At 43.7% G+C, this 27,104-nt stretch overlaps 1 protein-coding gene and 1 non-coding gene across 2 annotated transcripts in view; both read right to left on the bottom strand.

The window, feature by feature from the left end:
• The window catches only part of Mthfd1l (methylenetetrahydrofolate dehydrogenase (NADP+ dependent) 1 like), a 189,338-nt gene that overhangs the window by 113,572 nt on the left and 48,662 nt on the right, over positions 1 to 27,104 (bottom strand). The window contains exons 12-17 of the mRNA XM_059272782.1: positions 17,458 to 17,594; positions 15,504 to 15,550; positions 12,904 to 13,011; positions 11,880 to 11,954; positions 9,838 to 9,940; positions 2,886 to 2,962 (exon numbers count right to left, since the gene is read on the bottom strand). Coding sequence (XP_059128765.1) covers positions 2,886 to 2,962; positions 9,838 to 9,940; positions 11,880 to 11,954; positions 12,904 to 13,011; positions 15,504 to 15,550; positions 17,458 to 17,594 — 547 coding nt within the window. The remainder of the gene's footprint in view (positions 1 to 2,885; positions 2,963 to 9,837; positions 9,941 to 11,879; positions 11,955 to 12,903; positions 13,012 to 15,503; positions 15,551 to 17,457; positions 17,595 to 27,104) is intronic.
• LOC131918919 (U6 spliceosomal RNA) lies at positions 18,267 to 18,373 on the bottom strand. The gene has a single exon (XR_009381138.1). It is a non-coding gene; the product is annotated as a U6 spliceosomal RNA (small nuclear RNA).

The raw sequence follows: 27,104 nt of genomic DNA, 5'->3' as shown, positions 1-27,104 counted from the left end.
TCTTCCTCAATTGTTCTACCTTGTGAGTAGAAGTGGCTGAACAGCAATTCCCAAGGATTACTCTGTCCCTGCCTCCCCAATGCTGGGGTCACAGGTACATGCCATCACGCCTGACTTCCCTTACATGGGTGCTGGGAATCTGAATTCAGGTCCTCATGTTTATGTCCTGACTGAGCCATCTCCCTAGTCCATGTGATCATTTTTGAGATAGGGTTTTTCTATTGTAGCCAAGGCTGGCTTCAAACTTGTAATCCTCCTGACTCAGCCTTCTGAGTGCTGGCATTATAGTCATGTGCCATTGTGCCCTGATAGAACCTTTATAATTGAGGGTGGGAGTGTTTGGGGGAATCAAATCTAGGGCCTTCAGGACTTCCAGATATGTGCTTTCAGTTTCTTAAACTTTTGGATTTCTTTTTTTATTGTTTTACTCTGGGAACCATTTCTAGATAGTTCCTTGGTTAGAAGTCCCTCTCTCATGCACTTACTCCCTCCTCACCTCAGTTTTCTACACCCATGGTACTACTTTTAGGATCTTAACACAATTCTTGGAGCATCAGTGAACTCTCACTGGGTACCACAGTACTTTAACCCCTTTGAAAATTCACACACCACTCGGACTCCGCCCCTTGGTCTCCTATTTTGTTCCCTTGGGTGTCTGAGCTCCTCTTCCCAGGACCTGGTCAGTTTTCATGTTGTATATTTCTTTACATGTGAGGTGACTGCTGGCTTGAGGCCACCTCTTACATGTCTGAGGATATAATATCAGCCTATAGATGTAACCAACCTTCTTATTAAATAAGAAACACAGAACCAATGCAAAGAAGAAAGCCAAGAGGTCAGAGCTAAGATCTAAAACCTTACCCTTCCTCCTGCGGTGGTCCTACCTCTCCGAACCAGAGCTACTTTCTGTGTTAAAGACCTTATATAGAATTTCTGTTCTGCCTTCTCATTGGTTGTAAACCTAACCACATGACCGCCTCGTCACGGCCTGTCTGCATAGACCTCCAGGTTTTCCATGATTGGTATTGAGATTAAAGGCATGTGTATCCAATAATGGCTGTATCCCTAAACACACAGAGACTTACCTAGCTCTGCCTACCAAGTGCTGGCATTACAAGCGTACGCCACCACTGCCCTGCTTTCCTATGGCTTGCTAATAGCTCTGACCCCCGGGCAACTTTATTTATTAACATACAAATAACATTTTAATACAAATAAAATATCACCATATCAGCCATGTCTAGTTTGAGTGCCCACGTCCCCAAGGAGGGCGAGCTGCTGTTGAACCCTTCAGTAGAGCCATTCCCAGGCCCATTGCTACCCTTCAGGTGCTTAACACGCTAATGTCAAAAGTCTGTGTTCTCTTCAAAAAAGGGTCGCAGCGTGCTGGTTTTCTCTAAATGAATACTTCACTGACACCTTCTAGGCAAGCAGCATGGCAGACTCACAGCCTGTGACTGAAACATAAATGGTTCGCTGTGGGTTGGGCAGTGATTCTGTCCCTGGCCTTGGAATCCAGCACAGGTCCCCAGGCTGAGTTATGCATGGGTACAGGCTGTGGCCAGGTGGATAAGTACCACAGTTAGGTCCCCATCCACCCGTGTCTAGGGATCATCCCCAAATACTAACTCCAAAGGGTGGCCAGTTTCTCCTGGTCTGAGAGCTAGGATACCTTACACCTTTGAATTTAGAGCTCCCTCCTCCATATTCTAGGTTGTCCTTTCTATTAATCAAATTCCTTCCCCAAACTTTTCAGGAATGATTGTGGATTTCTAGCACAGATAATGTTGATCATGTGAAATGTTTGTGTGTAAAAGATCCAGAGTTTGGGGCAAGAAGGAAGGTACCTGGTCACAGCTTCTTGATCTAATTCCACATTCAGTTTTCTCTCTCTCCCTTTCTCTCTCTTCCATGAATGTGTGTGTATGGTATGCATGTGTACATGTGTTTGAGTTAAGAAGGAGTGTCTTCCTTGATCACACTCCATCTTACACAGTGAGGCAGGGTCTCTCACCTGAATCCAGAGCTTATCTGTTATAGCTGGCTGGCTCTGAGTAGCTCATCTTTGTCTCCTAAGTGCTTGGGTCACAAGCGGGTCACCATGCCCGTCCAACATAAGTGAGGGTGTGGGAACCTGAACTCCAGCCTTCATGCTTGTGCAGAAAGTGTTTTACTCATTGAGAGATCTCCTCTCACTCCCTTTTTAATTCAAAATCTATCAAAAGTACCCAAATCCATTTGGTATGAGAAATGACTATTATCATAAAAGTAACTTTTTCCACTAATAAAAATTTAATGTAAAGCCCATAAATTAAAAAAAAATTCCAAAGAAAGTTTACTATAAAAAAAAAAATTAGAAGGCTGTTGTGCCTGGCTAAAAAATTATGGAGTGAATTTATATTTCCTAAGTGCCACTATCCCACATCAGAGACCCATTAAATGGAAGGCAGAGCTCATAATTTTCGCCCCACATTGTCTGCTTTTGAGTAATAAGCTATTATCTTTTGGAAAAAAAAACCCTCCATATTATTAAACCTAATAAGTAGGTGTTTGCCCTTTGGTTTATGAAACTGGAATGGTGTATCTGACACTTTCACTTTTCCATTGTTACACAGTTGTATTATGGGACGTTCCCGAATGAGTCTCCCCAGAAACACAGCTAAAAGCACACAGAAGAGGACACTAGAAACTTCCTGCCTCCTGATGCTGTCATTTCCAGAGCAATCCTGATACCCTCCAGTCCTAGATCAGCAGAGCAACTGGAAACCCACCCGAGACAGCAGGAGAGCCACCTGGGCTGCTGCTGGGGGAAACAACACAAAAAACAAAGACCGGAAACCAAGGCGAGGAAGGGCAGACACTTCCGGGAAGATGGCGCCACCTACCTGCCGGGAACATCCTTTCTCTGTGCTTCCCTGACCGATGGTTATTTTTCTCAGGAATCGGTCATTGGTATCCAGGACTGAAAGAGAACAGGTCGGTTATTCAATCAACAAATACAGACTGACCATGCTGGGAGATGGTAAGGAAGGAGCAGAAAACAAGAGTCAAGGTCTGGCTTCATTGGAGGAATCGAATGAGGGAGAAAAACATAGGCTAGTGGTAAGTGTCTTATTGACAGTGTGTCAGGTGACCGTGGGCTGGGCTGGGGTGTTTTTGGTTAGGCAGCAAGGACATGTAGTTCTGAGAGTGTGTTTTACACGGACATCTAAGCGACAAGGAGAAGTTGGTTCGGTTTCTCACACAAGTAACAGCCAAATGGCCCAGTAATTCTACTCCTATGTGTTATCCAAAAGCCTGAACACGGAGACCTGAACAGATGTGTATGTGTTCATGCTCATTCACAGTAGCCAGAAAGTAGAAGCAACCAATGTTTCCACCAATAGATAAATGGACTGACTCACCATGTAATCTCATAAAATGAGCATTTTGATGTATGCTCCACATATATTTGAAATACTATGCAGACACAGAAGAACAAATTTGGGAGTCACATATCAGACATCCTGCATATCAGATATTTACATTACGATTCATAACAGTAGCAAAATTACAGGTATGAAGTAGCAACAAAAGTAATTGTATGGTTGGGGGTCAGCACAACATGAGGATCTAACTGTATTGAGGGGTCGCAGCTTTAGGAGGGTTGGGAACCGCTGGTCTAGGGCTTCAGTAGGGGATGATGCTAAGCTTTGGGTACGGCCAAGGGTGACAGAGCAATCACTGTGGATGCAGTTAACGCTATCAGCTGTACAGTTACGGATGGTTAACGTGGTAACTATTGGGTCATGCGTATTTTAACCACAATAAAAAGAAAAGCCAAAGGAAACAGAGCACACGGGAGGAGACTGACTGTAATTAGATCAGACACAGCCCTTGCTTGTGTGAACTGCACCGGTTCAGAATATCTGTGAAAACTATTTGGCTTAGAAAAAACCCAATTTATAGTGCCAAGAAAGGCAGAAGAGACACTTCCCTCATCTTTGTGATTTAAAACAGCAGGGCTGTTCACAGCAGCAACTGAGATCCAGCTTACTAAATGTATAACATGCCACCAATGAAAACAGAAAACAGAGATTATGTATTTGGGGACCAGGAGTATCTGTAGGATGGAGACTGTTCATCTTCCTAATGACACGAAAACCCCTCTTGGGCCCTCACCCCAGCTGCTGCCGCCATGTCTGTCTGTCTGTCTGTCTGTCTGTCTCTCTCTCTCTCACACACACACACACTCAGACACACTCACAGCCAAATATATATATATATATATCAACTTCCACTTTTATTTTTTAAGCCTGAAGTAGAACACCTGCAAGGTCAAAGGACTACATCTCAAACGGTGTCACCAGCTACTATTTTTACTCTCACGATGCTAGGCACACAGTCCCACGCAATAAAACCACCTCCTTTTCTGCTGTGTGGTCTATCAACACTCTTGGTCACAGACTGAGGTCACGTCCCCATCAAATGCATTTAACGTCAATGGCGGAGCATTCAAATTTGAGTTTGATCAAGGGAAGACAAGCAAAAGGCTTCGATCAAGCTACTGCATCATCCAAAGGACACTGTGCCTTTCTTAATGGCTCGGTAGAGCGCTGTGACCTACCAGGATACTTCCACCCGGGGAAAGAGCTGTGTGAACTCAGCCCCAGTGACACACGAGAGAAGATGTGCCGGTTCAATTCCAACCCGCACGACACGGATGTGGCTAAAGCCCTAAGAAAGCAACAGGAACACACAGCTGGCATCTATGTGACGGAGCAAAAGGCGGCATATGCTACATCCTCATTCCTTCCCAGAGCAGGTTCTGAGGGCTTCTGCTGTGCTCAGTCCTGCGCTGGCTAGGCAGGGACATGAAGGTGCACCAGGCACCAGTCTCTGACTCCTGGCATTTCCCGAGAGGAGATGCACACCAGAACACATGCATGGAAGGAAGGCAGTGGGGCTTGGGGGTTGACAGGTTTATTTAATTTTTTTTCTTGCTCTAAGTAGTTTCTTTAGCTATAGTGTTGATGATGTTCAGAGGAACACCCGGAACATTCCTGATCCTTCAAGTAACCAATGCCAGCCCAGGAACTGAAGGGCAGGTACAGGTGCCATACCAGGGCAGGCCCATTATTTGTCTTCCGCAGAAGATATGGCATCCTTTTCCCATGATGCCATTGGGCTACAGTTGAGAAGCAGAGGCATGGATGGTATCTAGAGCAGAGGGGAAGCAGAGACTGACATTGAGTAGAGCTGGTGGGCCCTTGGCTTGTGATGGGGAGATGGACTTGTGTGGGAGAAGGTAAGTCTCTAAGTTTCTGGGGAGCTGGGTTCTCTAAGAGGCAGGGGCTTTGGGGCACCCAATGTAACGAAGCCTAGTTTGCTGGCCCTTGGGGGATATTATATGCCTGTAGATAAGCTTCCCTTCCTGCCTCTGTGACGTGCTTCTGGAACAGTCCAGCATCTTAAGCTCTACTCCATCACCTGGGTTATACTTGTCCTCACTCAAAGCCAGAGCACTCCACCAGTAAATGTACTCCATTCATCTATGAAGAGTCCTCCTCCTCAAACTAACTCACCAGTCAGAACCAAATTCCCTATCAAATTTCAGCCTGAATTCCTCTGGCCCAGGTGGCTGGTCCTCAGTAATCAAGACTGCTTCCCTCTAGCGCCCCGGACAGTAATGGAAGTCTGGATTTTCCTGGGATAACTTTTCAAATTGTCACTTCCACTAAAATTGATTTGTAACCACAGAGCATTCCAATCCACCCTGTCTTCGCACAGAGAATCCAATTGCATGCGCATCAAAGAGGTGATACGTCATGATTTCTGAGGTGGGGGCCCAGGTACAGATGTGCAAGGATGCCAGTTGGTCTGAGAGTGTCTTTTTGAGCAGAGCCACACATAGGGTTGAAAATATTCCATCGCCTAATTTTCCTTTTACTAAAAGTCCCCCCCCCCCCCAAACAATTTAAAGAGGAACACAAACTCAGAGAAAGCTTTGAAAGGCTGACTGCACATTTTGCAAACAAGTGGCATTTTAATGATAGATCCTTCTAGTTTAAAAAAATTCTAGAAAAAAAATAATACCCCAGTAAAATGCTGAAAATATTCATGTTGGCTGTTTAAAATATTGTTTGTTGGTCTAGTTTAGACTTGTGGCATGAATAAGTCATAGCTCATCCCCAAAGGACTATTCTGGAGTCATTTAAAATGACCACCCTAGGTAGTGGGAATATAGCTTGGAGGCAGAGTATATGCTCTGTATGCCGAAGGCTGTGTGGGTTAAATTTCTACCACCATGAGAAATAATAAATGAATAAACCATCCCAAGAAAGAGCTAACAAAGTAGAACGTGCTTAGGTTGTAATTGAATTGGTGAGGAAATAAAATCCACACAAATAAATGGTAATAGAGCTGTACAGAAAAACCAGATACACCCGAAACTATGATTAGCAGTTATTTAGCGTTGTGAAATGTCACTTCATTTTTTGGACACATTTTGAGAAAATCTTTACGATAGTATTATTTGCTTTAAAATAAAAAATGGACCCTTGCAAGAGTGCTGAGGGAGATTTTAACTGGATCTTAGGAGACAAAGACCACAGAGAAAAAAACATAACACAGCTGTGACCCTCGAAGGGTCATGGGGAAGTGCTTCTGTGTTTCCGTGTGTTCACATTTCAGTGGAGCCTTCCCGGAGGGAAGCTGATATTACTGCAGGTTCGGCATCCAAACTCCAAACCTTGTTGAGTGTTAATATAATACTGTTAGTGGAAAATCCCACAGCCTGAAACCGCTTCATGTACAAAATGATTTAAAAGAATCTATGAAACACCCTTTAGGCTATGAGCGGGAGATGTAAATACAACAGATGAACTTTGTGTTTAGGCTTGGCTGTCATTATGGCGCTATCTGCCCAAACCACCAAATCTCTGAGGTTTGGAACACTGCTGGTCCCGGATGTTCTGGATAAGGGCTACTACTCTCTGTAGATGAAGAAACTGAGGGAGTGGTTTAATCGAAAGTTGTAAAGCTCAAATGTCGTAGAGCTAAGAGAAAAGACTGTATGCCTGGTCTTCCTTTGTCTCTTGGCTGCAAGGTCTGCTGGGAGATTCTTACTGGCTTGGCTGAATGGGCTATTGAGACGATAGCTCAGGAAGGGTGGGAGGCTGGCTGAGTTTGGGAGGAAGAGATGGGCTAAGGATGGTTACGGCCAAGAAAAAGGTGGCAAGAGGGTGAAGCAGGCCCCTGGTGGAGAGAAGACAGAAACTAGGCACCCGAAGTCCTGAGTGACAGACTAATGGTAATCTGATGGACTAGGATGGCGGCTCCCGAGGCTTCTGACTGACAGGCTGGTCGCTCTGCATTAGGAACCTATTGAACTAAGGGATGGAGATGCAAACAGGAGAATGTGCTAAAAGGGAACTTAGAATTCAGGCATTGATTAAACATATTCTGAAAGAGGATAGAAGTGGGAGAATGGGGGACAGGTCTGAGACAGTCAGTCCAGGAATACATGTCATCCATCATTTTGGTGGCCTGTAGGGTTTATCAGCTGAGCTTGCCACATTCCTGTGAAGTACAGACATCATCATCTCCATGACTACATTCAAGGCTCTAGAACACAGAGCAGGGACACCTGTTCAAGGCCACATCGCTAAGCAGAGTGGCGGTTACTCTCCAGGCTGAATTCCATGGTCAGTTCTTCCTTTGCCCACTGTTCCACTGAAGTGACCTGACGAAAAGCCAGGGGGCGGGAGGGATGTCAGCGAGAGGGAGGCAAGGAAGGAGGAGGGAGCACCGAGGCTGTCTGAGCAGCATGTGACTGCCAGAGCTGGAAACACACCTGTAATTCTACATACGTAGGACACAGCTGGAAACACACCTGTAATTCTACATACATAGGACACAGCTGGAAACACACCTGTAATTCTAACACTCTCAGGAGGCAGAAACAGGAGGATCAAGGCAAATTCCAGGCTGTTTGAAGCCAGCCAGAGCTACATCACAAGACCTTGTCTGTGAATCCTAATTGGTCTGATTAATAAAAACCCAGAGTTAGATATAGGGGTAAATGCTGAAAAATCAGAGAGACAAAAGAGCAAGCCACAGCCACCACCTCTTACCTCACCAACTCCTCAGCCTGAAGGAGAGTGAGCTCTTGTCTCCTCCCGTCTTATATTCATCTCATCTTTCTGTCTCCACCTCCCTAGTGCTGGGATTAAAGGTGTGAGCCACCACTGCCTGGCTCTGTTTCACTTTTAGGCTGGATCGATCTTGTGTAGCCCGGGGTGGCCTTGAACTCACAGAGACCCATCTGCCTCTGCTTCCCGAGTGCTGAGATTAAAGGTGTGTGGCACCACTGCCCGACCTCTATGGCTAACTAGTGGCTTAGCTCCGTGATGCTTGCGCACACTCACATCCACACACACCCGTGCTCCAATCAAAATAAAAAGGGGCTGAGAGGTGGCTCAGCAGTTAAGAGCACTTATTGCTCCTGCAGAGGACCCAGCTTCGGCTCTTAGTACCCACATGGCTAGCGGGTAACTCCAGTTCCAGATCTGACATCCCCTTCTTGTGTTCACGAGCACTGCACATGTATGGTATTCACACATACACACAGGCAAAACAAAAGATTAAAGAAGAATGTAGGCTTTAGGTCCAATTCATGTCTTTTGTTATTCCATGTCCCTCCCAACTGAGATCCTGAACATAACAAAGAATAATGTAAAGTATATTTCTTTTTTAAAAAAAGGAAGAGGAACAAACTAGGCTTGGGGGAAGAGAACTCACCAGGACAAAGGAGAGATCCTGCCTTAAAAACATTTTTAAGTGCAGATTTAGGAAGACAAGATTTCCCTTACATATTTGGTGTAATAACCCCCCATAAACTCATAGGGAATGGCACTATGGGAAGATGTGGCCTTGTTGGAGTGGGTGTAGCCCGGTTGGAGGAAGTGTGTCACTGTGGGTGGGCTTTGAGGCCTCCTTTGCTCAAGCTATGCTCAGTGTGATACGCAGTTGCTTCTGCTGTCTGCGGACTGAGATGTAGAACTCCCAGCTCCTTCTCCAGCACCATGTCTGCCTGCATGCCGCCATGCCACCTACCATGACAATAATGGACTAAACCTCTGAACTGTAAACTAGCCACCCCAATTAAATGTTTTCCTTTATGAGAGTTGCCGTGGTCATGGTGTCTCTTCACGGCAATAGAAACCCTAAGTAAGACATTTGGAGCAGGTTGTGTTACTTTGTGGTGTTTTAGCTTTGCACGTGGTAGAAGAGAACTCTCCCGCTGAGCCCCAACCACAGCCCTTCACTTTGGAAGAGGAGGGAGTGAACGGGATTGAGTTTAGAGAGAGGTGATAGGAAAGGGCCCTAACGGAAGGTGAGAGTATAAAGCCCAGATTAGGCGGCTGTGTGTAAGATTGAGTGTTCACGAATTGAATTTAAGAGATGGGGCTCACTATTTGGGGGGCCCCCAGGCATGCCTGGGGGATTGGGATCTGTCCCTGGTGCATGGGTGGGGTTTTTGGAGTCCAGTGCCTAGGGTGTGACACCTTGCACAGCCTTGGTGCAGCGGGGAGGGACTTGGACCTGCCTCAGCTGAGTGTGCCAGGCTCTGCTGACTCCCTATGGGAGACTTTGACTTGGGAAATGTGGGGATGGGGGGTGGGTTGGGGGAGAAGGCTGGGGAGGTGGGAAGAGGGAAGAGGGGGGATCTATGGTTGGTATGTAAAGTGAATAAAAAATTTCTTAATGACAAAAAAGAAGAAAAAAAGAGAGATGGGGCTCAAACACATCCTCCCAGTCTGGCCCTGAGCACCCCCTGGCTTTCCCAGTACCTACCTCTCTGCCATGTGATGGTAGAGGGGTCAATGTTGAGGCGGGCGAACTTCCTCACTTCCTCTTCTGTCAGCGTGCTTGGATCAGTCTTATTTATCCCCAGTTTCTAATTGGGGAGAAATGCCATAAGAACAAGAAGGAACAAGGAGCCAGACCCAAACAAAAACCGTCCCCTATGGTGTTATCCCCATACTTAGTAAAGTCCTTGCAAAAAAGAAAACCTGGGGTGGACTGTGGGATAGGTGAAATCATATCAGCATATGTTTTCTACAAGTGGAAGATAGCGGGGCTCTGGGGATACCTTAAAATGATGCTCTGAAAATGGGGTCCAGTCAGCAGCACACAGTGAACACATGTATTTGCTCCTGCAAGGCTGGTGCTACCCACTGGTGACCCTGACTACTGAGCTTAGAAGGTGAATGACCCAATGTCACTATGGATGCTTTACCTCATTGGCCTTTTTCTTTTCCTTTTTTCTTTTTGATTTTTCAAGAAAGGGTTTTGAGACTGTGTAGCCCTGGCTGTCCTGGAACTCACACTGTAGCCCAGGTTGGCCTCCCACTCAGAGATCCTCCTGCCTCTGCCTCCTGAGTGCCGGGATTAAAGGCGTGCACCACCACCACCACCACCTGGCTTCATTGGTCTTTTCAAATGCATATCCTGAGTGAAGTGCCTGTCTAAGTTTCAAAGGAATAATTTTCTACTTCACTTGGAAAAAGGAATTAAAAATTTTAAGTTGGGTGTGGTGGTACACTCATACACTCCCAGTGCTTAGGAGACAGAGAGGCAGGAGGATCAAGAGTTTGCGGCTGAGCTACATGAGATGCTGTCTCAAAAAATAAATAAAGTCAAAGCAACACAAAGCTTTAATGGATTTAATTCTGTAAAGAAAATATCCTAAAAAATGGCTCTAGAAATATACTTAATGCCAACTAATGGTTATAAATTATATCATATCAGAAGGGGAAGGCTGCAATACAACCTGATGTGTGAGCTAACTAGGGCGCTCCCAGGTTAGAAGACACACCTCCCACCTCACACATGAGGAAACAGAGCCCTAAAACAGTGGATCATTCGGGCTGGGGACACGGCTCAGCGGGCCAAGTGCTTGATGCCAAACCCAACAGCTCAACCCCTGGAGGAACCCCACGTGGAAGGAGAGAAATGACCTCTGTAAGCTGTCCTCTGACCTCCACCCGTACACACAAAATAAGCAGAACAAAATGTAAACAAATTTTCTTAAACTATATGATCTTTAAAAGGAAAAAATATGAGTTATCACTTCCCCCCTTCTTTGGTGTAGGAATTCATCTGTGGACTTCCCTGTGTATGATACTCTGATTGAACACTCTAAAGCAGTTCTTCTCAACCTGTGGGTCTAGACCCCTTTGGGGGGGGTTAACATATTAGATATCCTGCATATAAGATATTTACATTATGATTCATAACAGTAGCAAAATTATAATTATGAAGTAGCAAAGAAAATACTTGTATGGTTGGGGGGGGAGGGAGTCACCACGACATGAGGAACTGTATTTAAGGGTTTGCAGCATTAGGAAGGTTGAGAACCAAGATCTGGAGTTTAATAGCCAAAGGAGTATCTGAAAAGCCAAGTCAAGTCAAGTTTCTAGAATGTTCTTCATCTATTATTTTAAAGATTTATTTATTTTATGTGCATTGGTGTTTTTCCTGTATATATCTGTGTGAGGATGCCAGAACCCATGGAACTGGAGTTACAGATAGCTGTGAACTGCCATGTGGGTGCTGGGAATTGAACCCCGGTCCTCTGGAGGAGCAGCCAGGACTCTTAACTGCTGGGCCATCTCTGTCTAGCCCAAATGTTCTCTTCTTCTTTTTTTTTTGAGACAGGGTTTCCCTGTGTAGCTTTGCGCCTTTCCTGGAACTCACTTGGTAGCCCAGGCTGGCCTCGAACTCACAGAGATCTGCCTGGCTCTGCCTCCCGAGTGCTGGGATTAAAGGCGTGCGCCACCACCGCCCGGCCCAAATGTTCTCTTCTTAAAAACCACTACTAACTGGAAACTTACTTTCAGCCGAGAAAGTTGAATTTCTGAAAATCCTCTGACTCCGTTCACTAAGGGAACCAGCCGATTGTACAGCGCCTAAGGGAAGAAAATGATGCACCAGAGCGTCAGGCTCGGCCATGAGCCTTTGTGTCCGTAAGTGGACACAGTGCATTACATTTATAACCAAACAGACTCTATCGATACTTGAGGGCTAATAGAAACAATCTAGACTTAAATTCTGTCATTTTAATAAAACTTAGTAAAATGGAAAGGATGCACATTACAGAGAATTTGCATAAGCCTATCTGGTCTGTACCCTTACAACTTATCAAATAGTTATCTGAATTCTGTTTGAAAGATTCACTAGGGGATTATTATCATTGAAAACCTCAGAACCCTTATGTCAAATCATGCCAGGAAGTAACTCTCTCACCTACGACCTCTGCCTGTGAGGAATAAACTCCCAGAACTCAGTCGCTTTCAGCTGTGAGTTGCTTTAACAGCTGTGAGCTGTGAGTCGGACTTCACGCCTATGAAGGCAGAAAGGGCTTCTGAGCTCTTTCACACTGCCTGGTTGCTGCATGTAATTTCAGTCTTACAAATGGCTGGCTGTGGCTATCACTTAATGGTCCAGCTCTTGCACAGCATGCACAAAGCCCTGGGTTCAAGTCCCAGTACTGGAAGCCCCAACTCCCCCTCCCCGAAAAGTTCAATCCCCTTTAGAATGGACCAATGTGTCTATGACCATAGTGAAAACAAATGATGTACCAAAGACCTTTAAAACTTAAAAGACTCATCTCAAATAACATTTGGCCTAATCAGTATACCACAATTCTCCCAGATGCTCTGCAGTGATCATCAACCCTCTTGAGAACCTGATTGACATGTAGCTCTCCTCCTCTGGAAGTGAGGATATAGATAAAATTCACCCAATGTTGAAGACAATTTCAGAACAGATGGGCTGTAAAAGTCTTCCATGAAATCCTCAAGGATGCAGGAACCCCCGGGTAAAAGCCCCAAGATGGCTAACAAGGCCACCTCTCACCTTGTCTGTTTGAGTACTCTCATGTAAAATCCTTGTGTCGATGGCCGCAGCCAGCAAGTTATTGGCAGCAGTGATGGCGTGGATGTCCCCAGTCAGGTGAAGATTGAACTAGAAAGGAAATGTCACATCTTTCTATTTGTATCACACAGATAGGGCAGTTTTCAAGGACTGCCTGAGTTAATGAATGGTATGCTAATTATCTGTTTTTATCAAGAGCCAAGACAAGATGGCGGCCGGCATTAGAAAGTCAAGGTCAAGCCCTCCCACTTGATGTTAAAGAACTCTTGAGGTTATCACAGATTCCTCCACCCTCAGGTTAAAGATGACACATTTTAATGGGCTTAATGACTAGTTTCTTCATTTCTAATTATTATTTGTACCACTTCATTATTTAGGAAACTGTACTATATCAAATACACTTGGGAATGAAACAAGACTTTGATAGAAAAAATGAAATAAAAGAAAACATTACTGAAAGCTAGTTTTGTATTAACACATGATTACTGTCTACAGAATCAACACACATAATTTGAAAACTTTAATTCTTAAAATTAACTTATTCAAGTTTTACTTATTATCATGTATGTATATGGTGGAGGGAGGGATGTGGGCATGGCACGGCATGTGTGTGGAGGTCAGAGAACAACTTCATGGAACTGGTCTCCTTTCACCTTTACTTGGGTTCTGAGCTTGAATCAGGTTCTAGGCTTGACTGGCCAGTGCCTTTAAATGCTGAGCCATCTATCTTGTGGGCCTTGCAAACCTTCAAGGAAAAGTTATTATGGGTTTCACATCTCTAACTTCCAAACCTGAAATCCAAAGAGCTTCAAAAATCTGTAACATTTTGAATATCCACATGAAGCCACAAGTGGAAAATTCCATTCTACATTTTGTTTGTGACTAAAATTATTAACATTATTACACAAAGCCCAGTGTAACCCTATTACTCTCCTTTCAAGATCCTCCAATGGCTGACTATGACCCTTCAAGTCAAACCTAACCTCTTGGCAATGAACTGAAGGCTGGCTCATTCATGCCTACTCCTCTGCCTCAGCTTCCTTGGTCTGCATGCCCTGGCCCTGCATTCTGGTCAAGTTCAGTGACATCCTGTGGTTCCTGAACAGGCAAAGCCTTTTCTGTCTCAGGGCTCTCCTTATAGAGTTTCTCTGACTACAAATGCCTTACCTCATTTTTCACAAGACTGGCACTCTTCAATCTAATGCCTTTAATTCCTTGGCCCATCTAGAACTCATTCTAACATTTCTCCAGACAACTCTTGAGTCTCTGATGCCTGTGTATGGAATCTGGTCAATCAATACCCACTACATGGAAGGCATTGTGCTACAAGCTGTGGATACAGATGGAGCAGACACACAGTTTGTCCCAGCTTCAAGGGGCAACCTGCCTGCCTCTGTGTGGGCTAAGACAGTACCCCTACACTGAGCCATGGCGTTGAAGACCCACGCAGATGAGTAGATGAGTACTATTGGTCTGTCTGTATTTGCTAGTTAAACCCCAACCTGCTCCCCTGGCATGTTCCTTGTTCTTCATCCTAACTTGGCCTTCAGGCCTTGGATTCTCCTACCTTGTGAAGGAGAATGAGGGGACTTTTGGAGTGAAGCAGAATCTTGAGGCCATAACTCAGTCAGAGTAGTGAGGACAGAGGAAGAGTAGAACATTCCATGCATGGGAAAAGTCTTAGAATCAAGAGAAAACAGCGTACCAGTACAGCTCAGTGGTTACATGCATGCTCAGCGTTCATGAGACCCTACATCCCAGCACCCACTTGGAAAACAGGACAGGCACCTCCAAGGAACTTGATAAGGAAGGGTTGATCACATAGACTACAAAGTAGGAGCAAAGGCCTGCTATGATCTCTCAGGCCACACAGAAGTGACAGGCAATAGGAAGGACAGTGTCCTTCTCAGACAAGAGCTTAGGGAGATTTCAGGACTGATCCTCGAGGCTGATGCAGAGAGCCTGGCTGATGCAGAGAAAGAGTGGGGCTGGTGCAGAGAGAGAGCACGGGGCTGATGCAAAGAGCGAGGTTGAGGTGAACAAGTCCTCGTGAGACATGGGGGTAAAGGAAGCAAGATGAAGGAAGTGTTCTTAGAGAAATAAGCATCAACACCATCGACTCCTTTGGCCCATTTTCTATGAGATGATTTTATTTGTGGCCTCGAATCAGTAGAACAAGTCATTCATCTCTTTCTGAATTTGGCAGTCTAAGAGACGAATGATGGGACCCAGAACAACACTGTCTAAAATGGGCATGAGTCCACATAGGCTTGGGGACACAGAATCGTTTTGGAATTTAGAAAGGCAGTATGGTGTGTGTGCACATGTGTGTGCATGCCTACACATACATACACACACATACATATATACATACACATACATACACACATACATATACATACACACACATATTTTTATAATTTATTCATAAAACACTCCAACCAGGGGCTAGGTTAGCATCCATTTGCTATAGGAAAATATATGCATATTAGTGGAACGTGAATATTTATGCCGAGCGGCACACACATATCTGTATGTAGCCACCAGCGTCAGGTGTTCAGGTGAGCATCTCATGGCCTTACCTCCTCCATGGGGATGACCTGAGCATATCCACCACCTGCAGCTCCTCCTAGACAAGACAGCAGGTACAGTGAGGTGAGTCCCCAGACTCAGTTACAGGACACACACAGACCTAAGGACACGACTCATACTCAACGGGGAAGCCTGCTAAGGCCCAGAGGTTCTGTCCACACAAACAGAAATTAAACAAAAACAGTGCATTGTATCCAACGATGCCATTTTAGGCCTTCTGTTTCTTTGTTTAAAAAGGAAGGTTGGCACAGGCCTACAATTACCCCTCCTAGGGAAACTGAGAAGAGTATCACGGATTCAAGGCCTGCTGGACAACAGAGTGAGTTCAAGGCTAGCCTGGGCAACTTAGCAAGATCCTGCTTTCAAAAAAAATTTTTTTTTGAAAAAAAGGGTTGGGATATAGGTTGGTGGTCGAGTATTTTTCTAGTTTGGATGAGACCCTAAGTTCAGTTCCTAGCACCACACAAATAAAACATCTGAAGCAAAACAAAAAACATCCCCAAAGGTAAATACAATAGAGCAAATATCAGTACTATAAAACATGTATCTGGGGATATGAGATCATTCTATTAAATTCATCTTAGGGTCTATGTGGTTATGTTTAATCTAAATCATACATGACATAAATACAAACACCACCCGCCAGGCTTGATGGAGCACCCAGGAGGCAGAATCAGGAGCATCAAACCTGAGGCCAGCCTCATCCGCACAGTGAGACCATCCCTTAAAAATACCCAAACTGAAATGGCTGCCAGTGGGGCATGTGTGTGTGTGTGTGTGTGTGTGTGTGTGTGTGTGTGTGTGTGTGTGTCAGTCTTGCCTGTCATGCCCAAGCTGCTGGGGTTCAATCTTCAGCACCATGACAGCCAAACAAGAACTAAACCAAAAAATACTCACCTGGGAATACCTCAGACGTAAACATGACAGGCGTCAGGCAATTCATCTGATGGCTGCTTATCCCTCCCAAGATTAGTTCTTATACTGAAGATACCAGTCTCTCACAAACGTACATCATTTTACAATCTACCCTGTTCTTCGGATGTTCTTTCCACATTATTTGAGTCTCACAGCAGCCAGATGAGCCTGGTACTAGAAGCCCTTCTGCACTTACAGATGTGCCTCAGAGACTTTAAGATTCGCCATAGAATCTTGCAGAGGTGAGAGACACCAGCCACGATAAAAGCCTAGCCCCTCACCTCTATGCATCATGTTCAATCTGCTTCATAAAGCACGGCCCTCCAGGAGGAATCGGTACTTAATGGGTTAGGAATTATTAATATTTGTAGCAGTGATATAAATAAAATACAGTTAAAAACCACAAACTGCCAAGAACACGCAGTAATTGCAGCAATAAGGGCCGAGGAACGACTTAATGATAAATCAACAGAGTAGGAGTAATGAAGAGGAAGGTGCCAGACATCAGCTCAGCTAAGCCAGGGAGGAATTTCCTCACAGCTCTGCACACAGCCAGTTGTCTCCTCTCCAGAGCTCCTTGGCCCTGCCCAACAACTCCCACAAGCTGCAACTTGGGGCCTGACCTAAAGAGCTCATGTGTGTACGGGAAGAGACCTTTCACTGTGGCCGGGATGATGAAGCACCAATAAGATGGGCAGAGTTTCAAAATCACTTGGCAAAGGAGGTGGGGATGATACAGAAGACTCTGCTGGAGGCAGGAGGCCTGAGCAACAGTGTCAAGGGACCAGCTTCCCGGGGCTCCACGGAAGACCCCCCCCCCCCAATCCTGCAGCAACCTCTGCATGCCTTTACACACTAGGAGGTTCAACTTGGGGTGACAGCTACGTCCTGAGTGTTCAGGGGAGATAGAGGAACGACCATGCAGCTCTTTTGCAAACATTTAATTCCATCTTTGTGCCTCATGTTCAGTTTGAACTTTTGCTCCCCCAACTTTGCTCTGGAAACTGGCTTTAGTTGCTGAAGAAGTACCTTTCACTCCAAAAGTGGGTCCCTGGGAAGGCTGCCTCAGACAGGCGAAGGAGTTGACGTTCAGGTGGGCGGTCAGCGCCTGCACCAGTCCAATGGTGACTGTACTCTTCCCTTCTCCAAGTGGGGTGGGCGTGATCCTGATTTGGGGGTAGAGAGATGAATTTAATGGCATTTCCAAGACAACCTTTATAAAACCAAGCTGAGATTTCAAATCCAAATCCGAGGACACAGGCCGTGAGCAAAACTCTCCCAGCATACTTGAGACTGGAGTTTCTTGGAATGTTCCCGGCATAGCACAGGGGCCATGTTTAAGCTAAAGTCAGAGGCACAGAAGTGAAAGGCTACGTGATCAAAATGGAGAGTGACTGGGTCACGGTGCTAATAATGTTCATTTTAGAGAGTAGCACCAAAAATAGTTTTTAAAATAGTTGGGACCACCAACTTGATGTGGTGTCTTTTGGGGCTATCCTTGCTTTTACTTTCCAGAGCTATTTATTTGGGGTACAGTGGGCAAAGGGACTTTCTCAAAGGTTGCTGAATGAGTGAGGCAGGGCCAGATTCTCATGATTCGAAGGGATCCCAAAATCCCCACTGGCTTGCCCACATTTTCCCAGATGCTCATATCCAGGTCTGGTCCTCACCATATCCAAGAGGTAGATTCAAGCTCATTACTGCCAGGTGACATTGTGTATGTGTATGTGTGTATGCGCACACACACACACACACACACACACACACACACACACGCACATGAGTGCACATTCCCATGAGATGTTTTAATGGATATTGTATTAGATTTTGAATTTCTTAAAAATATGGAATGCTTCACAAATTTGCATGTCATCCTTGCATAAGGCCAATGCTAATCTTCCCTGTATCATTTCAATTTTAGTGTATGTGCTGCCAAAGTGAGCAGGCCAGGTGACATTTCTAGGACCAAGTCTCTTGTTCCAAAGGAGACATCCAATTCCGTTATTGCCTACATCCTAGGAGGTTCAACTAAATCTGGGGCCCCGTGGGCTACACACACCTCAGACTAGCCATGAAATTGGCCCAATACAAAATCATAAACTTACTTCAAGTACTGAGGTTTTCTTGTTTAACTAAATTATGTGCTTTGCAATTATAAATTTTGTAGAGGACAACATGGTCAAAAGTACAAATGCTAGATGAGTAAGTCCAGAGTCCACTGCACACCCAGAAGGACACCCCTACATAGAGGAGTTGACTTCCCAGGACACCACACAAAGACATAGTTTTGCATGCTCATATTATTGCTGTATTTTGTGATATTTCATTCCCAAGTAAGGTCCCATAGCACCGTTCTACAGCATACTTTAACCATCACTAAAATTCCTTAAATTTTCTCTTCAGTGCTTACAACCTCATTTTTTTTTTATGAGTTACATGGTGTGAGCCAGGGTGTCTAGGAAACTTGGCCACAACAACTCTAACGACCGAGTTTTCTAACCTACAAAATCTGGTGATGTTATCACAAGGAGGAAGGCGTGCCTTCTGATACATCTCTGTCCTCAGCTCTCTCAGAACACCCCTGTGACATGATCAGTCAGTCATTCATACAGTAAATATTTATTCAGTACTATCATGAGTCAGGGACTGGGCTAGACCCTGGAACACAAATATGATCATGTCAGACTCTGTGTCTCCCTACCAGGACTTCTAACTGATGGGAGATACAGATAACTCAGTGATTATAGCAACTGTGATAAACACCAAGAGGAGGAAACAGGGCAGGCGCTGTATTAAAAGCATGTGGAACAAGGTTTCACTCGCTTTGGAACATCAAGGGACACTTCCTGAAGACCTCAACTCTAAGCTATATGACTATCAGATAAATATTACCTACATAAAATGCAGAGTGAGCCGAATACAAGGCATTGCACTCTAGGCTTTCATCTGCTTTAGTGGGTTTCCCTACAGATGGAAAGTGTGGCTACAGTCAACAGTTCAAAGCTCTGAATGGGCAAGATCACCCAGGGCATGTAAGCATACAAGAAGTAAAGATAAGTAAAGAGCCATTGGGTACATTGTCCTTTAAGGAACAGTCAGGAAAGGACCGAGTCAAGAAGGACATATGGAGAAGGCAGCAGGACATGACATTGCTTGGAAGGAGGCTAAGGAAGACCACATCTAGAGATGAAGAGCCACAAGGACTGAATCAGGATGAGGACCAAGAACTGATGAGCTCAGCGACAAATGGGGCCACCGCTGACCACCACACAGCAGGGATTTCTGATGGGCCAATTAGATACTACTTGATGAAATAAACTGGAAATGCTTGGGTCACAGGAAGGAGGGCTTATCAGGCCCCTCTCCAACTGTCTAAACAGCACGGCATCAAGGGGAGTCCCAGTGGAGACTGTTACACAAGGCTCCGAGTCAACGTCACACTTTGTAGATGCACCCTGAATCAAAGAAAGCAAAGAGCCCAACAGACACCACCATCTTGCAAAAGCCACCTATGTGTCTGTAGAGCTGCGCTTTATGTCACACGGAGGATTCCATTTTCTCTCCCAAGGATGTGCTGGCAGAGCTGAAGGAGACACACCCCGCGATGACCTCAAACTTTAGCCAGCCAGCCAAGTCTTAATTGGAAACACAGGACTGTTCAGCTCGCTGCCAACGAACACACTACAGGAAAATCACCAAGTAGGAAGTATTTATTGGAAGCAATAAAAGGAGAGCGACAATAAAATTTTATTTCACCCCCATCTCTGCATTTGATATCAAAATTTGGTTTAAGTTTTTCCCCATATCCTTCCTGAGCTCAGATCCCAATGTCAAGTGGGTTTCACAAGGAGTAACTTCCAAGTGAAGTTTCCTTTTCTGTTTCTAGGAAGCCTCTTTGTTATGGAAATGGCCGGGCATTTCTCTCACCATCCCCAAGCTGCGGTTGCCTTCCTGGTGCTGAATCTACAACATTTATCATATGATTTTTATGACTTTTGAGGTGACATTATAATAAGAATTCTGACGTGTTAATAGGAGAAGAAAAATGCCCACACTTCTTGTGTTGCTGACACCTGTCCGGGGCACACATGAACAGCAACAAAAAAAGTCTGGCAATGCCACGAAGCCTTTTCTTAGCACTGTTTGCTGTTAGTGACAGTGGAGATTTATCACGATATTCTGTGACAACTGGAAAGAGGTCTACTCAAAAGTCAAAGCGATTTCTTATGCAGAGACAAGAGGTAAAGATTTGAAGTACATTTAAAATTGAATCGTGTCAAACAGGATCATGGGCACCAGCTACGCGTGGCCTGACCATGAACTCCCAAGTTACATGCACAAACAGCCATAAATATATAGGCATCTTTATGATTTGGAAGGTTTTAAAGCCCGTTACTATCTAACAATAAATGTGACAGTCCGTTTGGTTGTTTTTTCCATTACAGCTGATGGAGGTGAAGAGTTCAAGGCCCTGTTGGCACTCGTTTCTTTTAATGATCGATGTCCTAGGTCGCCATTAGTACAACTTAAAGAAAACCTCACAGATGTTACTTAAGGTAGAAAGGGAAAGTCTTCCAAAGTCAGTACAGTTGTTTCCAAATTGCACCAAAAAAACGGGTTGAAACATTCAAAGGAAGAAATTTAAATCGGGTACTTGGCATTCTGAAAAAACAAAACAAAAATAAAACCAACACAAAGGATCTTCATTTTCCTCCTGTGTGAGGAAATAAAAGTCTGTATTTTCAGAGCAGAGAGCAATTTGGACATTTAAAAACTGTTCTTTCCAATAAATTCACAGAAATTCTAGAATCTTCTACAGTGTAGTTGGTGCAGGACCAATTCACCAGAGCACATTCAAAAGGCTTGCAGCTGCACCCCATGTCAAGTCTTCACACAGAATTCCTTTTCACTAGAGTAACTGGGAAAAAATGTAAAACTCAAGAGCCCCTAAGAATCCTTTGGCATATTTCCCTGGGTAATTCCCAATAGTTTTCATTGTGTCAGGCAAAGCAAATACAGCCCTGTGTAGGTGTAAATATCATGTGACGGGTAGCTGATGAGAGGCAGAGCATTCCCACTGAAGATGAAATCTTACAATCTGAAGAATGGTTCTTAAAAAAAAAAAAAGGTTTAATCTGTCCTCCATTTGAGTTATTAACAATAGAATTAAAAAAGAATGAAACCTCCACTCTTCCATATTTTCATCCCTTCTGGTGATATGTTTAACTCACATTTATACTTGATTCAAATGTACCATATTGGATTTTTGGCAATTTAGGTTTACTGAAAAAATGTCTTGGGTGTCTGAATTCTCTAAAGCATGGGAGAGTATTTATGTTACAGAGTTCAGAGAAAAAGGTAGGACACAAAATGTCATTTATAGCATGATCTTTAAAGTCAATAGGATGGGTATAAAGGTAAAATCCTGGGAGGAAATAGAAAAAAAAATGAACTTCTGAGTAATGAGATAGTTTATTTTCTCCTTCTTCTGACTTTTCTTTATGCTATATTTTATATGCTAAGTCAATATTATTTTCTGAATAAAAAGAGCCTTTAAAAAGGGGAGGCAGAGGCAGGCGGATCTCTGTGAGTTCGAGGCCAGCCTGGGCTACCAAGTGAGTTCCAGGAAAGGCGCAAAGCTACACAGAGAAACCCTGTCTCGTAAAACCAAAAAAAAAAAAAAAAAAAGGGGGGGGGCGGAATATTTCTCCTTTGAGGGGTCATATATTCTAAAAAAGTTGCAAAAAGCCATGTAATAGTTGATGCTATCATTTCCCTCTAGCTTTTCATCTGACTAAAAGTAAAAAAAGGGAGGTGAATTTTATGTCAAATTTTAGTTTCCGTTTTTATATTACAACTGTATGTCTGACGTCAATCACCCAGCTGCCAAAACTAGTTAACACACTGACAAATATATCATGTATTGCATTTAAAGGAGAATTAAGTAAGTAATTTAATTGTGCAGGATCTCTCTATGCAGCCCTGGTTGGCCTCGAACTTGTTGTGTAGAGAAGGCTGGCCTTGAACACATAATCCACCTGTACCTGTCTCCCAAGTACTAAGACTAAAGGCATGTGCCACCACACCTGGCTCCTGAATTTGTTTGTTCTTACAGAAAACAGTGCAGTGTGGGCTCTCTAGAAGCCATAGATTTCTGCCATGGATGTGCTCAGGGCTCAACAATATCACCTTCACGGGTTGTTTTTTGCTTTGTTGTGTGGTTTTGAATATAGGAGAAAGGAAGACCCCTTCATTGATGTGGCTTCAAATGTTTCTGTGAACTGAGAGGGTTTAATGCATCGTCTCAAGAGAAAGAACAATTGTTCTTCTGCTGTTCAATCTGTCTTTGAGGACTCAACTTCAATTTACATTTTTTTAGAAGATTTATTTATTTATTATGTATACAGTGTTCTGTTTGCATGTATCCCTGAAGGCCAGAAGAGGGAGCCAGATCTCATTACAGATGGTTGTGAGCCTCCATGTGGTTGCTGGGAATTGAACTCAGGACCTCTCTCAGAATTGAACTCTGAGCCATCTCTCCAGAGCTCAATTTACATTTTCATTTACAACGTGGTAGGCTAGTTCCACGGAGGTCACAAGTAATCATGTCAGCAATGGGCTAATATGGAGTAAGGTTTCACTGAGTGCAGACTGCTGGGAGCCAGTGATTAGCCATGCTGGCCATGGTCTAGTCCAGGGCTTCTTAATCCCATTTCACTTGTGAATCCTTTCAACTAAGAAATTTTTGTGTGGTCTCAGGTATGCAAATCAACCATTAATTAATAATAAATTATAAATTAAAAAACTCAATTCTGCCAGGCAGTGGTGGTGCACGCATTTAATCCCAGCACTTCGGAGGCAGAGCCAGGTGTATCTCTGTGAGTTCAAAAACAGCCTGGTCTACAAAGCGAGATCCAGGACAGGCACCAAAACTACAAAGAGAAACCCTGTCTCAAAAACTACAAAAACCCCAACACCTCAATTCTTTGGCATATATAATTTTACCATTTATTAAAAAGTGAATTTGCATACTAAGATGGATGTTCAATGGTTTTTTACATAAGAATTAAACCTTGGATGAATATTTAAAGGACATAAAGCATCTTCAATATTTTTCAGAACTGAAAGACATTTTGATTTAATAATCATCAATGATGAGAACGCTGCTTTGCATAAATATGCCATACAAGAACAGCAGAAGCATATTTAGGGTCATTGTAGAAACTGATGGAAATTCTGTTCTAATCCCAAGCCAAATTCATCTCATCATTTTTTTTCTTTACGAAGCTCAAGTCAGCAACTCAAATAACAATTTTAAAAATCAAACACTCTAACACAATACAACCCAAAGACACACCTACTTGACCCTTACATGCTACAAAGGATGGGAAGAAAATGTTAAGTATCAAAAGTCTTCATTCTCCATAATTAAACCAGTGTATTCCTAGCCGAGCAGAATAGTTCATAGGTACAGCGGAAAATGTGAGTTTGGGCTCATGTGTTTCAGGAATTTGAACTGGCGTTGTGTGGTGTGATGGTAGGGCCCAGTGCAAAAGGCACACATTGTACACTCAAGACGCACAATGGAGCAAGGCTGTGTACTGCCAAAGACACGTCAGCTACATTATGTGCTTTCTGAATTAATTTCTCATGGCTGTGCATTCAGAACCCTTTACTGTTGTCCTCTCTTTTTTTTCCCCCCATAACCACCACATTTGATGACATGACTCCAGACTTACGAAGCTGGATCTAGCGTGTGGCCGGAGGCCAGCCCTTAATGGCTTAACTCCCACGTTGGGAACTTGATAACAATATCATCATAGCTTTTGTTTAAGACATGTCAGCTCTGTTCTTAGCTCAAGGCGGGGCCATGTCTAAATCTCGGCTTTATTTCTAAAATGGACAAGCCCCAGATGGAGTATATCACAGCCACTTCATGAGGGAAAAAAAAAATGCTTCATGAATCTTCCTTTATTATCAGATAACACATTTCTCCTGAGATCCCTGGATCTTATCCTAAAGGGTCTGGAGATTAAACCCAACGCCTCACATATGCTAAGCAAACAGCTCTACAACCGAGTGACAACTCCCGTCCCAAATCTTCTGAGCTAGACCACAGTGAAAAAACACAGTAAAACCCACCGAGACTACGCAAAGCCTGGAGAAGGAAAGCAAATCCATGTAGCAGATACATTATTTTTAATTATTTTCTTTAAAGCGTGTGTGTGTTTCCTTAGGGAGCCCCTCTACTTCAAGTGCAGGTGTGTACCCCCTTCCCCAGCTCTGAGATGCTTTTAAATACCTCAGTGTCCAAAAAACGTGCTTACTCATCACAAACTTGCATCAGGCATACTTGCCTAAAAGCAACCTTGACTACAAGATGCTCCAAACTCAGACGCAGGAGTGGAGGAATGACCACGCCCCTCCCGCCTAGTACCTGCAGATAGGACCAATATCTCTAAGCTCAGGTATAAGGACACAGGGTTGGGCTCTCAGATTAGAAAGGAACTTGGGGGGTACAAATGCTGGCAGCCTGAGGGGCAACATGTAAGCCACAGACCATGGAGGTGCTACACCAAGTTATTTGGAAAAAGAAAAACTGTCTTGAACAAGTACAAACTTGTCATTATTCCATAAACAAGATAGGATAATAAATATTTGCATAGCTCTTGCACTGTATTAACTACCATAGGCAATCTAAGAATGGCTTATTGTTTATAAAATGATATGTATAAATTATATACAAATACTATGACATTTTACAAGAGGGGCTGAGACTTCATATTTGGTGTCCCCAGGAACCTGGAACCAATCCCCTGCAGATACTAAAAGTTAACTGCAAATGATTTCTCCTCTAGAGAAGCTTCCCAAGGAGAAAAATGCACAAATATGGATGTCCAGGGCTATTCATTTTAGCACGGTTTACAGTGATCTCAAACTTGAAAACAGCGGAAATGTCCATCAGTAGGGGAATAAACTCTGGACCATCCCTGTCCCTTTGTCAAGCCATTTTCTCACCTCAGTACAGTAGAAGAATTAGAAACACTCTATATTAGTGATGGTGAGGCATCTTAACACCTGTGCCCCACTGAGAACAAGGAGCTGGAGGCACTGGAAACTAATTCAGATATACAATAGAATGCTTATCCCATGGCTACGAAACCAGTAATGTATACTAGCTCATCCCAAAAGTGTGCCACTGAGCACATTATGGGATGACCTTACTTAAAGAAGGATTGATCAGTGTGAGACCACCCTGACCTGAGGATCTGTTTCCCCTGGGTGGGAGAATTTGTGATATTTTATTCTCTTGTTTATTTTCAGTATTTAAAAATATTTAAAATATTCTTATAGTGAGACTACATTATTTTTACAGTTGTCTTGGTTTGCCTTCTATCACTATAATAAAACACCACAAGACTAAAAGCAAGTTGGGGAGGAAAGGGTTACTTCATTTTACAACTCTGACATCACACTCTATCACTGAGGAAGCCAGGGCAGGAACTCAAGGCAGGAACCTGAAGACAGGAAGTGAAGCAAAGACCACGGACAAATGTGGCTTCCTGGCTGTGGGGGTGGGGGTGGGAGTGGTGGTGGTGGGGGGGCACTGCCTATAGCGGGATATACCCACCCATATCAACCATCCATCAAAAAAAAAAAAAAAAAAAAAAAAGCCCACAGACTTGCGTACAGGCCAATATGATGGGGGCATTTTCTCAATGGAGAATCCCTCTTCTTAGATGACCCTAGCTTGTGTCAAGCTAACAAAAAAACCAAACCAAACCAAACAAACAAACACAAAAACCCCTCAAAGCCAACCAGGACAACAACCTACAAAAAAGAAAGCAGAAAGCTATCACACGGATAAGTAAGTAAACTTAAATTAACTAGGAGACAAGTCCATAGCTAAGAAATGCCTCTGCCTGAGACAGAAATGGATTTTGTACCTCAAGCTTCATCTCATCCATCCATCCATCTATCTATCTATCTATCTATCTATCTATCTATCTATCTCCATCTATCCATCATATCTATCTCCATCTATCCATCATATCTATCTCCATCTATCCATTATATCTATCTATCTATCTATCTATCTATCTATCTATCTATCTATCTATCTATCTACCCTCCCACCTACTTGCCCACCTACCTATCACAGGCAAGTCAACTGCACAAAATTGCAAAACTACACAAGAACTTATGTCTCTTGATGTTCTCTAATGTCACAATGAATAAATAGTTCAAATCCCTGATTGTCTAGTTCAGCTAGCAAATATATTTTTAAAAGAAAACAACAACAACAACTGTCCCCTTTCACGAAAAGTACCGATTTATTTTTCATATAATAGTCAATACAGTTGAAAATGGCCCAACCTTAGTTTGAAATGTAAGAGGTTGTGTAAGGTCCACATGAAAACATACCCTCAAGGACACTAACAAAAGCGTGCACATTTCACGATGTATCTTAAAATATCATTTGAAAGTAGAATACGCAGCAGCACACTTCTCAAAGCCCTTACTCGGTCCAAAATTATGTGCTTCTAATTGTTATTTTGATTTTTTTTTTTAATCATGGAAAATGGAATTTAAATGTCCAGGACAGCTGGGAATGGTCATGAATGCCTGTAGTCCCAGCACTTAGAAGATAGAGAGGCAGGAGGATGAAGGGGTCA

This window comes from Peromyscus eremicus, chromosome 8b, assembly GCF_949786415.1.
Source record: "Peromyscus eremicus chromosome 8b, PerEre_H2_v1, whole genome shotgun sequence".
Taxonomy (NCBI): domain Eukaryota; kingdom Metazoa; phylum Chordata; class Mammalia; order Rodentia; family Cricetidae; genus Peromyscus; species Peromyscus eremicus.
This window is presented reverse-complemented; position numbering and strand designations above follow the sequence as displayed.